This window comes from Melopsittacus undulatus, chromosome 5, assembly GCF_012275295.1.
Source record: "Melopsittacus undulatus isolate bMelUnd1 chromosome 5, bMelUnd1.mat.Z, whole genome shotgun sequence".
Taxonomy (NCBI): domain Eukaryota; kingdom Metazoa; phylum Chordata; class Aves; order Psittaciformes; family Psittaculidae; genus Melopsittacus; species Melopsittacus undulatus.
Genome location: NC_047531.1, coordinates 83,597,793 through 83,612,914, shown reverse-complemented (window position 1 = coordinate 83,612,914; position 15,122 = coordinate 83,597,793). Strand labels below are relative to the sequence as shown.

General features: G+C 37.5%; 1 protein-coding gene across 2 annotated transcripts in view; it reads left to right on the top strand.

Moving 5' to 3' along the window:
• The window catches only part of SOX5 (SRY-box transcription factor 5), a 285,279-nt gene that overhangs the window by 28,585 nt on the left and 241,572 nt on the right, over window positions 1-15,122 (top strand). For both annotated transcript variants that reach the window (XM_034062939.1, XM_034062938.1), the window contains exon 2: window positions 8,947-9,178. In XM_034062939.1, coding sequence (XP_033918830.1) covers window positions 8,947-9,178 — 232 coding nt within the window. The remainder of the gene's footprint in view (window positions 1-8,946; window positions 9,179-15,122) is intronic.

The following is a 15,122-nucleotide window of genomic DNA, read 5'->3' as shown; positions in this document are numbered from 1 at the left end:
TCGAAGGCCCAGTAATAGTGATAGACATGATGCAAATGTGTAGGTGAATAATGATTGGAGTAAGAGTTTATATAAGGGTAGAATGATACTGTAAGTTCAGATGCATAAACATCAGTGGATATACTGGAAATTATTTTGTAAGTGCAATTATATGTACATTTATTAGAAGCAAATGTAGATGCGATATAAACTATTCTGAAATTACCAGTAGGGAAATGAAGAATGAAGTGGGGAAAAATCTCTGAGTTTTTTCACTTATTTCCTTGTTTCTGGTTTGTTTGTAATTATACACAAAAATAAGTAAATCCATTTTTTGAGTTTGAAATGTAACTAAAGAAAAAGAGGGGGAAAGGAGAGGGGACTTCAAGCTCGATAGCTGTTCCTTTGGCACTCTCATTACTGAGCAGCAGCATGATGGAACAGTGGGAAAAGCTGTGTCGTTTTAGTGAGATCTCAATCAAAAGAGTGGCTTCTTGCACTGAACTCTGGGCATCTTTTGGGAGAGAATTCTTATTATTAATGTTGATTTTACTGAAAGTAATTCATCATTTAATAATGCTTGAAGAAAATTTTATGTCAGCTTGATTAGAGAAAGACTAGGAGTGACCAAGAATAAGCTCCCTAAATGGCAAAGTTTTAATATTAACTTTTTTAGAATGAGCCTGTGCTTCCTTAGATTTCTTTGTAATAAGTCAGTCATTCATAATTGTCATAATTTTAAAGCTTTTCTCCTTGCCTTCATTTCACTCAATGTCAATGGAAATTAGGTATGCACGTCTGTGAGTGATGTATGGATTCCTTGTAGCATGCAGCACAGCTCTCCCACTCAGCGTCTGGTGACTGCCTGACTTCTTTTCTGTCATTTTCAAGTATTAGTTTGTACAGTGAAATTTCAAGGCCTGAAATCTCTAATTATTTGACGAGATTCCTCTTTGTAGTTCAACAGGCAGAAGGGTGATGATTACCTCGTGTCACAGTGATTGCAATAATACTTTCAGCAGTGAGCAGTTCCTTAAACTTTGCATGGAAATAAAACCAAAACTGGTATTTCTGCTGCAATGTGAGGACAAATGTAAAATAATAATACTAATAATAAAAAGTAAAAGAGCAAGATAGATGAGGAGCTGAAGAGTGGGGGGAGGTAGGTTTCTGAAAGGTTGGGGGGGTAGAGGGGAAGGAAGCCAGAGTTAATTTGAGGATGCACTGGAAAATAAATGAGCTTGTGGATTTAATTCAAAATCATCCAAGCAGAGTCTTTTGCATGAAAGAAGCCAGTGATCAGGCTCAGTTTACTTGAAACATCAACAATGGCTGCATCCTGCTGTTTCAGAGTTTGCGCTGATAGATGCTCATCATCTTTGACACTGCACCGTTGCGGTTACATGTTGCCTGTACCGTAACCACATTTTCAGTACGTGTCTGGTTTGGTTTGGAGAATTTCTCAGAAAATCCAGGTTTTGAAGTTTGAACTTTTAGAAACACACTTTTCATTAGAACTAAAATCTGATCCTGTAGTTGCTGGTTTAGAAATATACTATTAGATGTTTGGGTTTTTGAGTGGATGTCTCTGGGTAAATCACTAAATGCTCCTGCTTAACATGTACTAGTTCCTGTACAACACGGAGACAATAATGCAAAGTCCTGCATGAGAGCTACAAAAGAATTAGGTAATATTTTTTGCAGTAATAGAATATGCTATCTTGATCATTTCATAGATTATGGTTCAGTTGAAGACTGGTTTGTTTCAGGCTAAATAACTTAGTTGTACACAAAGAATCTTTTCCAGTTACCTGCTTCAAAAGGTTAATGAACATCTTTGCATAACGCAGGTTAGAAACAGTCAACACAAACTTTTTTCACAACATACTTCTACTAGACTTGATTTTACAGTGGTTTTTCATGCATAAATTCCTTGCAAATGCAAGAAAATGTAGATGGTACATTTTTGGTCAAGAGCATAGAGTTTATAGAAAGTTTGGGGATTTTTTCTAATAAAAGAAGAAGAATTTTGCAAGGCTTTAGTTAACATTTTGTTGAAAGACATCTCCAACAAATTTCCTATTAAAGGGTTTCAAAACTTGTTGAAATTAGACAGTTTACCCCTGGAATTTTGAATGGTACCTTTTCTCAAAAAGCAGTTTTTCCAATCTCTGGAAATCAGGTTTATCAGCCAAGCTGCTGATACTTTAGTATACATAAAAATGCAAACTTTAAAATAGATAGGGGATAACATACTTTCTGCCTATTTTTTCTCAGAATCTGAAGAACTGGTTAAAGTTACTACATACAGAGAAGAAAATCTGGAAAGCAAAGGGAGGAAGTGAGCTGGATAAAATGGAAATTGTTGAGTGACCTTAACTGTAGGATTACTTGCAGCAGCTATAATAATAGAGAGCTGCACAGGAATTTTACACAGGTTATGCCGTAATGATCTTGGTTTGTGTTAACAAACTTACGACTTGTTCACCAAACCCCTTTAGGAATAACACAACTTCCTTGTGACATATGTGCATTTTAAAGGATGGCTGATTGTTATGATCTTAGAAAGTAATGGCTAGCAGATTACCCCATCTCAGTGTGTGTGACAGATGAGAGCATGTTTCATGCACATTTTTTATTGATTAACAAATTAGAGATGTTTGCTTCTTTTATTTTATTTTGTTTTAATTGTAAAATTACTTCACTAAAGAATTCCAAACCAGGCTGTAAATGACTCAAAGATATTGCCAAGTGAAGTCTGTTTTTAGTGGTATGTGTAGAAACAAGTCAGGCTTGCAGTTCCCAGTGGGACAGAGTGTGGGAGTCTGCCACTCTTACTCATGTTGAGTAATACCTTATTACACAAGTAATCCTGTCACAGTGAACAGAGCTGTTTTGGTTTTTCCTAAAGGTACTAGTTATTCAGTGTACATAAATAATGAATGAATTTGGGGCCAAAATGAAATGGAGACAGTCATTAGTTTTAGCTATCACCTTTTGCTTGGACTGTCTGTAGAGAGATAATAATAACATCAATAAACCTGGGAATATGAATGTTAGTACTAAATGTGATCAGAGTGAGGCAAATGCATTGCTGACATTTTGGATAAGCTTGTGTTTGTGCATCTATATGCATGTGTATATGCTTTCACATTAGATACATGTAGTATTGGTGCTGTCTGTAATCATAAGTATTTCCTGTGGAAAAGCAGAGTCCGCAGATTTCTGACATGTACTTTAATTAGAGGGAAATATCCCTGCAGATCAGGAAGAGTCGGATTGAATCCCGTGGAAGTTCCTGGGACTAGTTTAGCGTATAGCATTTGGTTTGGAATCAAGCCATGTTAGTGAGTAAATTCCTGATGCTGCTGGTAGCTGGAATGACCCTCCACATTGCTGCTGGAGGCTCAGATCTGCTCCTCTTGTCCTTGAGCATCTCTTCAAAATGCAGCTCTGTGCGTGTCTCCGATGTATGGGGCCAAGTGATTTAAACTCTACCCATGAGAAAGACTTAGTTTATAGCTGCCAGAGAAACTCAAGAGGTGAACGTTTTCATGCCGATTCAGGAACTGGCTATGCGACTCCAGTCAGGCACTGTCACGCCTAGTTATGGTGAGAAAACAACAATGCCTCTCTTGATAAAGGCAGAAAAAGTCTTGCACAGTCACAATTTTGACATACAATTTAAATCATCTCTCTACATCCTGTGGACTTGGAGCTGTCAAAAAGGCAAAGCCTATGTTTGAATGGAAAAGCTTTTTATTTCTTTAAAAAGTGTACCAACTATAATTATCCATAACTATGCAGGCCTGTTTTAATGCTGCTTTATAATTACAGGTCTTAATGCTAGATTATACAAAGTCATTTATAAATAGTCAGAACAGAGGGACTTTGGGAGTTTTTAACCTGTAGATTGCTGTGGGTTGTGGCAGCTGATGGGATTTTGCCTGTGTATGTATAGGGTGAACTGTGTAGTGATTGATGAATCCCTTAATTAACTCCCAACAAGTTAAGATTTATGGCCTCATATCTTTTTCTCCTGACACATCTGTGTTTGTCACTTTTGAAGACATGGATAAGCCATTTCTCCAAAAGCTTTTGTGGGTATCTGAAATGTTTCTGAGGTATTTTGCTTAATGTAACAAGATTAGAGTTTTATGACATAAAATTTGTGAGATTTTATGGCAGAAGTGATCATGTCGGGATGGATGCGGGTTGTATGCTAGAGGGCACTATCTCCTTGAATACTGAATACCATTTTAGACTTATTTGGGGTTTAAAATCTTATATGAAATTAACTAAACCAGATGAACAAATGGAGCTGTAGTGGGATCACTTAAGTGAGATTCTGTTAATAATAACTTAAAAAGAGAGCTGTGGAAAGATCCTCACTTCTGTGAGATACTGAATTGAAGGGAAAAAAATAAGGTTATTTGGTCCCCTGAAATAATTTGGATGGAACCAATACTTGTGATGGCATGAGGAAACAATTCATGTGGACAAAGTGTAGCTCTAACTCTCTCCAACAGGAAAATCCAGCCATGATGAAGTCAGTCCAAAACCACTGAGATCAATAGACACAGGGTATCAGTTTAAGCCTACAAAGAGTCTGTTGTAAACTGAATGCGATTAAAGAAATATGTGGAGAAGCTATTGTAAGATGAATCACATCAAATAGTTGTGGACTAAGAATGAGTTACAGAGAGATTCCACTTCCCTGGGGAAAAAGAAAAATCATTCTTGCTACCAGGAAAAGCATTTATTTAATGAAAAATTAACAAAAAGCATGTTTTTTTCTGCAATTTCTGCATATTAAGAAGCCTTTATAAAAACAGAAAAAATTAGTCCCTTTTTAAGAAACTGGGTTGTATTTGAATTCATCTTAAGTTCCAGCCTAACCAGTGATAAAAATTGATCATGGGGATACCCTTCAGAATTTCAGTGTGTCCCTACAGTAGGCTGAGTACTGCTTGTATCTCACTGTGTCTGAACTCTGTAGGTTTAGGTTGTCTAAGAAATTACTATTTAGCTATTTATAATCAGTAGAGATGGTTAATGGCATTTAAAAAAGAGACCCTAACTCTTCTTGCAGTCTTAAGTTGCAGAAGATTTCACCTGCAGAGATACCTTTGTAGATTCAGAATCTGGTCCAGCATATTGCTACTTTTCTGAGAGATGTATTTTGGGTTTTTTTTGGGTTTCTTTAATCCTATCCATAAGTTGATGTTTGGGAAAAGTGATTGTGCCTTTCTCATTGTAAACCACCTTTCAGAGGGGTGTAATTGAAAACCAACCTGTCTGAGTTTAAACTAATTTGAGGAAAAGATCTTGAAGCTGTGTAGGTTGTACTGTCATGTTATCATTGAGGGTAAATCAGTGATGTTTGCAGTCCTTTGTTAAGATGGGATAATTCCAGTCCTTCTTTAGACCTAAACCTGTTTGAAAGGGCTCCATTTCAGACAACATTGTTATTCAGAATTTTAGCTGTTTCTCTTTCCTTATTATTTATAATGGGAACTCGCATCTCAGATGCAGAATCTGGTAAGATCTACTGTTAGCTCAATATGAAAATGAAGGTGAATGAAAAAAAGAACATTTCAAATTCAGAAAAGGGATCGATAAAGTTGTAGAAATAATGAAAGACCATCTGTGAATGAATTTATCTTGTATCATGTGGTTTTCTGCTCGTGAACCTGTAAGAGATTTGATCCTTCTCTGCTATAGATTTTGTAAGTTACTGTCCTTCTGGAATACATTCCCAAAAGAAGATATTTAGTTAAATCTTCCATTTTCTGGTGGAAATTTCCAACGTGTTCATAAGGAGTAGGTAATTTCTGTGAAACTCTGATGTTTGTATTTGATATTAAGGGGGATGATGAGATTTCTGAAAGGCCAGATTATGCCTAACATGCACTGGCTATGGACAGAGGTACCTGAAAACAAATTGTGGTCATCATTTGAGCTCTATAATCCCTATCTAGGGCTGTGCATCCATTTTTTTGACTGTTGTACTCGCTTGGAAGACTAACATAGATTAGATCCTCAACTTTGCTGCCTCAGCCATTTTAGCAATATATTAGCCTTCTAGCATTGTAATGGGTACATGGCTTATAATTTAAACTGGATCTTTAAAAAGTTGCATGAAGAAGGAAAAAGTTTCTTTGTCTCTGCTGTTGCTGTAGATTGGCCTACAGTCCAACCTATAGGTTTTCATTTTAGATCAAAAACATAATAGTCTGCTATTACTAGTACATGGAGGTGGTCATCTCTATTGGCTTGCTTTCTTCTTTTTATAAACTCCCTGAAGAAAATGGTATCACCCCTGTTGGGAGCAGTGACAAGCAGAAGGCGATGATGATCTACAGCGTGCTAGCTGAGCACAATAGAGGAAATCACATATTCACTAATAAAGTTAGCAGAAGAGCTTTATTTCAAGGTGCTAGTCAAACTCTTCTTGTGAAACAATGTGACAGAATTTGGGTTATTCTGGGTTAACAGCAGTAGGAGTTTTTAAATACATTTTGGGTGTATATATATATATATATATATATATATATGTACAAATAAATAATCAATACAAACCAAGGCATCTTCTATATTTTGTTGTCAAAGTGAATTGTAGTGGAGACTTTCGGAGACAGTTTACAATATTTTCATTTGTCTCATTGAATATAAATGTCCTAAAGTATAGAACATTACTGTGGTATAATCAACTGATGATTTTGTGTCCCTTCCTTTTTGTTTGCCAAAATAGAGACAACTGCTTAGCACTGATTTTCAGAAAGCGAGATTTTGTAAAAACCCAAGTTTCTTTTAAGGCAGTGCTGAAATGAGTAACAAAAATGTTACACTCAGAATCGATAGCAAATGTATATCTTGGTGGGGTGCAATGCAGATTATGAATAATTCACATTAACTTCAGGAGGGAGTTGCATGGTTTCTGCAGAAGAAAGCTTGGGATCTGTCACGTCAAACATAGCTGCAAAATGCTGAATTCAGTGGGCTAGTAGAAAACTGCCAGTAAGAGTCTATGTGGTGATCTCTGTCTTTATACATATGCTTTGCTGCAGACACGTAGGTGGGAAAGCCTAGAAGACAGAATTCAGGTAGGATGTACGAAGTGTTAGTCTGTTGGACTAAGTCAAACATTAATAGAAAATACAGATTGCTTCTCTATGTAGAGGCAATAGGTAGTTTTCAGAACAGGCAATGTACAGCTGAGTGTAGGTTCTGGTATGGATGTTTTTGCCTGAGTTTTTGTTGTTCTTGGGTTTTTGTTTTGGTGCTGTGGGTTCTTTCTTGGTTTTTGATTTATTTTTTATTTAATATAACCTAACTTGGCTCAGGAAGCAAAGCTCAAAATGAGATCATTAGAAGCAAAGTAAGTCCTAACAAAGGGCTGTTTAAAGTCACTGTTTGTTTTCAGACCCAGTTGACTGCTGCTAAGAATCATTTCGTGCTCAATATGCCAAATCGTATGGACATGCTCCACCTCACAGCAACCCCACACATGGTTCAAGAGGCTGCTGGGCTTTTGAAATGCGGTCCTTTAACTGTGAAGTGGAAAATCAAAATAGGGTAATTAGAATCATAAATACTAGATTTTTGAGGAGGAGCAGTATTACTTTAGCTTGTCTTTTCAACTTTTTACATACAATAGTCTTCAGTTTTCTGATCATAACTTACTATTTTCTATAAAATATTTCTCCTTTTTACTTATTCTTCTTTTTGACTACGCCTATAGGATTTCTTATTTCTCATTCCACTCCTTATTACAGATGCCCCTGCTTAGCACAGTGACCCATTATGCCATCCATGCACATACCCTGATTTTCATGAACAATGTTGCTGTAATTAATCCCAGAAGTTGTCTGCATTTTAATACTTCGTTGGACCCCTCTGTTTTGAAGATGAAGCTGGAAGTGTTCTGGGTTCAGATTGTCCTATAAAATCTTCAGTAGTGCCGGATTTGGATGAAAAGTGCATTTTCAAATGAACTAAGGATTCTTTCAGTCTTTCAGAAAATTGCAGATATACATGTGCTATCAGAACAGTGTTACCATAAAGTCTCAAATATTTGAGAATGTGGGCCTGAACTTTAAGTCTGGATTTTTGCATGATTTTTACAGTGGTTGCTGTATGTATCCTTCTTTTTTATATAGATAATAGATATATCATCTATTATCTATAATAAATGTATATTACATTTACATGTGTCTTTTCCTGATCTGACTGTAGGTGAGAAGTATAGTTTACTTTGATAACAAATCCTGATTTACTTAGTACAGCCCTGAGTTTGTGTTGTCCAAAGCTTAGATTATTAATGTGCAAATGTTTAATTGCTTAACTATCCCAGATCTGCGAACCTGAAAAGGTTCTTGCAACATGACTAATGTACTCTGTTGTTCACATGGGTGAAGTTCTATAAAGAGGAGGTTTGGCTTGATAGCAAGTTATTTTATTGTATTCCATTTTCTCTTCTCTTCTTTCTCTTCTTTCTCTTCTCTTCTTCTCTTCTCTTTTTTTTTTCTTTTCTTTTTTTTTATCAGTTATGGTTAAATACATGCAGATTTTTATTCCTTAAAAGCTAAGTTGACAATAGCTTGTATCGGGAGACATTCTATCTTCTTAGAGGCTCTTGCAAATGCAAAACCAGATGGGTGTTTTTTAAAGGAATTGCATTTCATTATACAGTCTTCTTAGGTGAATTTTCATGTTTAAGAAGCCAGAATACAAGAGAGTGCTATATTAGTGTATTATTCTCACAACAAACAAGCCACTGTTCTGTTGCTACCTGCTTGGCCATTGTTCCCAATTGTGTATGCTTTGCAGTGGTATTTGGATGGTTTCCTGCTCTCTGCCAGCACAAAAAAGGCATTTCTGTTACAATGGCCCCTAACCACACAATGACGGCATTAAGGATTTATTTGGAGGTTTCATTATTTTCTCCTCTTTTGTTCCTTCCAGGATGTCTTCCAAGCGACCAGCCTCTCCGTATGGGGAAGCAGATGGAGAGGTAGCCATGGTGACAAGCAGACAGAAAGTGGGAGAAGAGGAGAGTGACGGGCTCCCAGCCTTTCACCTTCCCTTGCATGTGAGTTTTCCCAACAAGCCTCACTCTGAGGAATTTCAGCCAGTTTCTCTGCTGACGCAAGAGAACTGTGGCCATAGGACTCCCACTTCTCAGCACAACACAATGGTAGGTTTGCTAATGGTCTATTGTGCTTACATCCATTCTTTGAATTCTGCCTCTACAGTACTTTGGCATCAAGATCTGTACTTTATGGAGTATACAATGCACAGTTACACATACAGAACACACTACAATAATGTGAAAGTTTTGACCTAGCCGGACTGCCTTTACCCTTCACTACAAGCACTAAATCACTCAGTGGAAACCCCACTTTTCCTCACCTTTGCCTACTGGCATTTAGGGTGCTAAGATTTTTTAGCTGCAGCAATGTGGATTTGAAGTGTATGTGTTCAGCAAACAGTAAATGGTTTTGGAACGCTGTAAGTGAGAGTCATGTTTGGCAGGGTGTCTGAACTATCACCCCAATGCCAAGTTTATGCAATAGTTAAGGCACGGAAGTCTGTATAAAGGGTAAAAAAGGCAACTTTGGATTTTGCTTGTTTTAAAATTTCACATCTGATGTGTATTTCACATGCCACAAATACCTACAAGTAAGTTTGCTGTGCTTGTGGAGTTAAATTAGCCTTCCACTTTTTCACTTGTGAACTCCTACCTTTTTGTGCACTTTACAAATGACACCGTGCACTTAATTCATTGCATTTAGCAGCCCACTGAAAGACCAGAACTGGCTTTATCTGAAAGCAGATAATGGAGGAAAAAGCAATGTCATGTTCTTTGCTAGTGTCACTATCATAACCTGACGTGCTTGTGCCCTTCATGCAGAGTACTGTGATACGTTCTCACAAAGGTGGGAAGGTGCAGGGAGAGGCATTGAAACCCCAGGACTTAGTCACCTCCACAAAACTTTCTAATGTGAACACACTCAGCTTTTGCCTGTTTACAAATAGACTGTAACTTCTCTGTTAGTTACCCACTTTGACAAAGGCACTGAAAATTTCACTGTAAGTGAAGATAATGAACAGACCTGCATATTTGAAGGCTTTTAGAAAGGCATTGCAAAATAGGTGATAGTGTATTCTCATAAAAGCCTGCAACAGCTCCATAGCGGTATTTAAGCCCTTAGAGCTCCTTACGCATATGTAACAAGCCCTAAGTAAAAAGCCTTAGGGATTATGATTTCTCATAGGACCAAGTCACTGGGTAGTCAGTCACTCTCCTAGACAAAATAACTCACTGATCCTGATGCATTTTCCTTATTTTTTTGTCTAATGCTTAAGTTCAAACAGTGGTTTGGAATATTTAATTTTACTTTGTTATTGCAACTTGAAATTAAGAAGGAACATTGTTGAAAAAATTACTCGCAGGCAGACACATCATTATCTTTTAGTAGCTTGGTTACGTCTCATCCTTTATCATATGTTTTATGGAGATGAAATTCATTAATATACAGTTCCAGCCAATGGGAAATTAGGTAATGTAACTGGTGTATGACCTTTGCTGTATTTTGGCCTATTCTAAGAGAATGTACTGAAGATAAAGGGTTGTTCCTGACAACATTTAAGTCAATAGATAAACTTGTAATGACACTTTAGAGTGTAGAGTGAGACCCTAATGAAATAAAACTCTGTTGTCTTCTAAGGAGACCAGCAGGAGTATTTTAACTGCACCTCACTGAAATGACTTAACTGCTCTTTAAGTTATTTTAACTAACTTCTTTATTCATTCATAGTTTTTAAGACTAAGAAGGTTATCTGATCATCTAGTGTGACTTGCTGCTATGAAGGCTATATTTAATGTGATGTCAAAACAGTGTGTTCTGTCTCTTTTTAATACAAGATACTGAATTAGTGCATTGTTTAGACACTTTTGCTGTAGTAGTGAGATGCTGTAGGCTTATCCAAAGTTTGTTTGGGGGGTAGTAGGGACTGCTTTTGTCTTCATCCATATTTAAGAAAATTGCCAGTTTGTATGAATGTGACGTTTTGGTAATATCTTTCTTTAAGTGAGGAGTGTCTTGTAAAAATCATCATTCAAGTAGGTGAGAAAGGATGTTGCCTGTGTCTCCAGAAAGAGGGAAGTGATCAGTGTAAATGGGTAATATATATATAATCACTCCCTCTGTTCTTGTGATACGTAGTTATAAGAAAGAGGTAACTGAATCTGGTGCTTGGATAACTCTTAGATTACTTCAGTTTGAGTAATTAGCAGTTACAGAAATCATTCCCAAAGGGTATTCACTTTGGTAGCATTACAGAGGCCATTTTTACTGAGTTTGGATTGACATGCTCTGCTATTTTGTCGTGTCTGGGAAACAAATCCAGGCATATGCATGTGTGCACACACCACCATACAGTGCAATCCAATACAGTTTTATTGATAAAGCTCTAGCAATGTGCTTCACACTTCTTAATAGCTTGTCAGCTGTGCTACTACACCTACTGACTGAGTCTGCAAGTGACTATGGAGTTCTCATTTCACAGCCACATGCTGTCCTTAGCAGGGTACACCTTTATAGATCTCTCCAATGTCCAGCAAGACAGGATCAGATGTAGTCAGTCTGAAATCGTGTAGTGCATCATTCCGCTTCACTCCTCTAAACCATCCTGCTTTGTTGGCTAAGGCTCTTCTCCAAAGGGATTCTTAGATACACATGGTGCAGATCCAGAGAGATCTTTCTGTGTTAGCTACATTTGCAACACCCATTTGGCTTAGGGAACAGTCTCAGCAGAAGAAAGCCACAAGCAAGGGATCTGTAAAAGGTACGGAATTACACAGCTTTGTCTTACCAGTAGGCTGTGTAGCTGAATTCCTCTTGTTACCATAGCCATCCTTGCCTCCTCATATTCTGCCTCTCAGCACTGGGTCATGAAGGAGCAGTTAGGAAAACAATTTCAACCTTGAGAATCAATTTCTTGGCCTCACTTTCCTAGCTGCTAATTGGCCCTCTGTTTCATAGTTTATTTCCAGCTGTGTTTCCTTTTACAAGTCTGACCAGCTGGGACATCATAGGATCCTTAAGGCAAGGGGCTGATTGCACTAGAGTGATAACAGTTTATCCAACTGAGGCTTCTGAAAATTCACCCTGTTCCACTTTACCAAGTTGTAACAAGTGCCAAGTTAGAGACACTGCTCAGAATGGGTGATTTTTTTTATTATTATTTTTTTTTAAGGAGAACAAAATCCCTGGAAAGAAATCTTAAAATCTAACCAGAAATTGGCAAAAAACCTCAAAACCCAACTTCCTATCAAAATGAACAGGGTGTTTCTGAGAATGTTGGAACTGAAGCCAGAGAAGGGTTAGTGCAGAGGGCACAGACTGAGCATAAGGAAACACTTTTTGCTGTGAGGATGACTGACCACAGAACAGGTTGTTCAGGGAGGTTGTGGAGTCTTCCTTCTTGGAGATACTCAAAAGCCATCTGGACACAGTCCTGGGCAACTGACTAGGTGGCCCTGCTTGATCAGGGGTTGGACCAGGTGACCTCCAGAGGTCCCTCCCAACCTCAACCCTTCTGTGGTTCTGTAAAGACAGGGACAACTCTATCCCAAACTGTCTTCCTCTTGATAGAAGAAACTAGATGCTTATTGTAAGTAGGAAAGCTCTTGCATTGATAAAAACGAAACAGTATATTAGACTTAAGCCAAAGGCTCAATAGAAAATACAAGATGAATTATTTGACCTAAAATATATCCAAGAGTCCCCTTAGGACATTCATAGCAGTCTCTAAGCTTAGCAGGGAAAGACTTGAGGAATTACAGTATCAGTCTGTAGTACCTCTTTTGGAGAAACCTATTCAGGCTACAGTATTTGGACAGCACAGATAGTTTTAGTTCATGTAAGTTATGAGGGTTTATATAATTTGTTTCTGTTTGTCTGCCCTGCCATGTTGCTTTTGCTACTTGTCAAGACTACTGATTTCACCAGTCGACGTCAAGGCTATAAGCACTGACTAAAATACACTACGGGCATGGTATACTGAGGTCAAGTTCAGCCATTCTTCTTAACTGTAGAATATCAATTAAATACTGGAATGATGATTTTGGGGGAGGGAGGGGTAAGTAAAAAAAGGCAGTTCTGACTAAAAGATCAAACTGGTAAGGTGCAATTTTAGTCCAGATTCGTCCTGGACTTCCAGTGATTTAGAATTCATTTTCAGCAGTGCTTTAATTGATAGGAAATATTACAGTGTGCCATTAAGTAGCTTTATTGCTTCACACTAAAAAAAATGTTGCATTTCTGTGGTTATTGAAGTTATTTCTCTGTAATTTGGGAATAATATTAAGACTTTTTTGGTCATATTAAGAACAGCACTGCTAGTGGTCAAAGAGCTTCCCAACTCATTGCTTCATGTTTTTCCTCCACTTTTCCAAAAGAAAAGGTTGTTTAATGCTGCATTTGAATTCTCTTATCACATACATCCTGGCCTGTATTTCACCTATTGGTCTGGGGTTATCAGCATGTGCATAGTATTGGATCAGAAAAACAGGCAGCTAGAGTACTTAGGTGCTATACAGAAGTTGCAAAGAGAATGGAAATCTGAATGCATATAGCTTTTTAAAAAGTCAAATAGGACTCTAATTATATAGCTCTAAAGAATGCCTATTAAAAAAAAAGCCAAAAACACAGTGGTTTTAGGGAAATTTTAATTTCCAGTGTACCTTTGTGCATCAAGCTTAGGATAAGTTATTGTGATGGTACAATGCGCAGTGTTGTGAACACCAGTGCCGTTATTGTGCCAGCTCTAATAATGAGAATTTCATTGTTTGGGGAGAGCAGTCTCCTACACTCTAGACAAAAGTGTAATTACTTTTGAACGATGCGGAATGTGTTCAGTTTAATAGCACAGAGAATAGATTCACAAAGATTCAGATAAAGCTAGCTTGGAAGCCATATGTGCAATGTGGCAGTATGAAATTGTTAGCAGGCACCGTAATTGCAACACACACACACAATTTCACAGTTTAAACTATAAACTGTTGTTTCTGTAAGAGATAGACAGGCTTATCTGAACAAGACTAGTTCAATTAAAACAAAGCAGAAACGGTGGTAAGTTTGCATTTGTCTTTTTTTTGGGTGTTCTTTCCTTCCTCTCTTAATGGTAAATTGATATTTATAAGATGATGAAATTGTATTGTTGCAAACATTGCATTATAAATGTCACCACAGAAGTAGCACATGAAAGCAGTTTCCACAGATAGAATTTCAGGCTTGTATCAGAGTTTGATCTTTTCAGTCTTTACACTTGCACTGTTTCCTAGGATTGCTCTGTGGGCTGTTAGAAAAGGGAACAAATGAAGAAGAATAAGCCAGAACTGATCAAACAGCTGTAGAAGTTGCCTACTGCATCTAGTCCCAACTCTAGAGAACTCTCTGCAGTCCTTAAGAACCAGTGGTGGTGGAGCTAGAAAAAGTTTTGATGCCTCTCATATCTGCCTGACAAAATATCTGCCATTTAAATTGTTATAACCTGCCTGTCCTCCTTGCCATGATCTGTGTTATCCTGGCTCTCCAATCCTGTCCTATTTATGTATGTAATACCTATAATATTTAGCTATCATGTGTGAACTACTTGTTGTGCAGGTCCCATATAGGGCAAGTAAATATAATGTTTTAATTCTTCACGTGAGGCAGGGATCAAAGCCATAGTGCAATTCAGGAGCAGTATACTAGTTTATGGAAGTTCCCTTGGTTTATTCTACCACTCTCTTAATACAGTGAGTTTTGCTTACTTGTGGACATGGAGGATCAGAATGGATATATCATTCCAGCTGAAGCCGGTAGGCAGAAAGACTGCCTGAAGTTTGATATGACGCATTGGTGTTTCAGTCAGACTCTGAAAGGTCTGAAGGTTGGTTAGGGAACAATAAATAAGTAATGAAGTAGGAAAACATTTTTTCCAAGCAGGAGGAACTACATTTGAAACAATAAATTAACAAATCAAGACCAGACTTAGCATCTATAAATTGCCTGAAATACAGTGTGCAGCTGACTGTAGTTTTTAAAGGCCATGAAGAGAAGTGGAAACAGCAGTTGTTTGTTTTTGCTGAA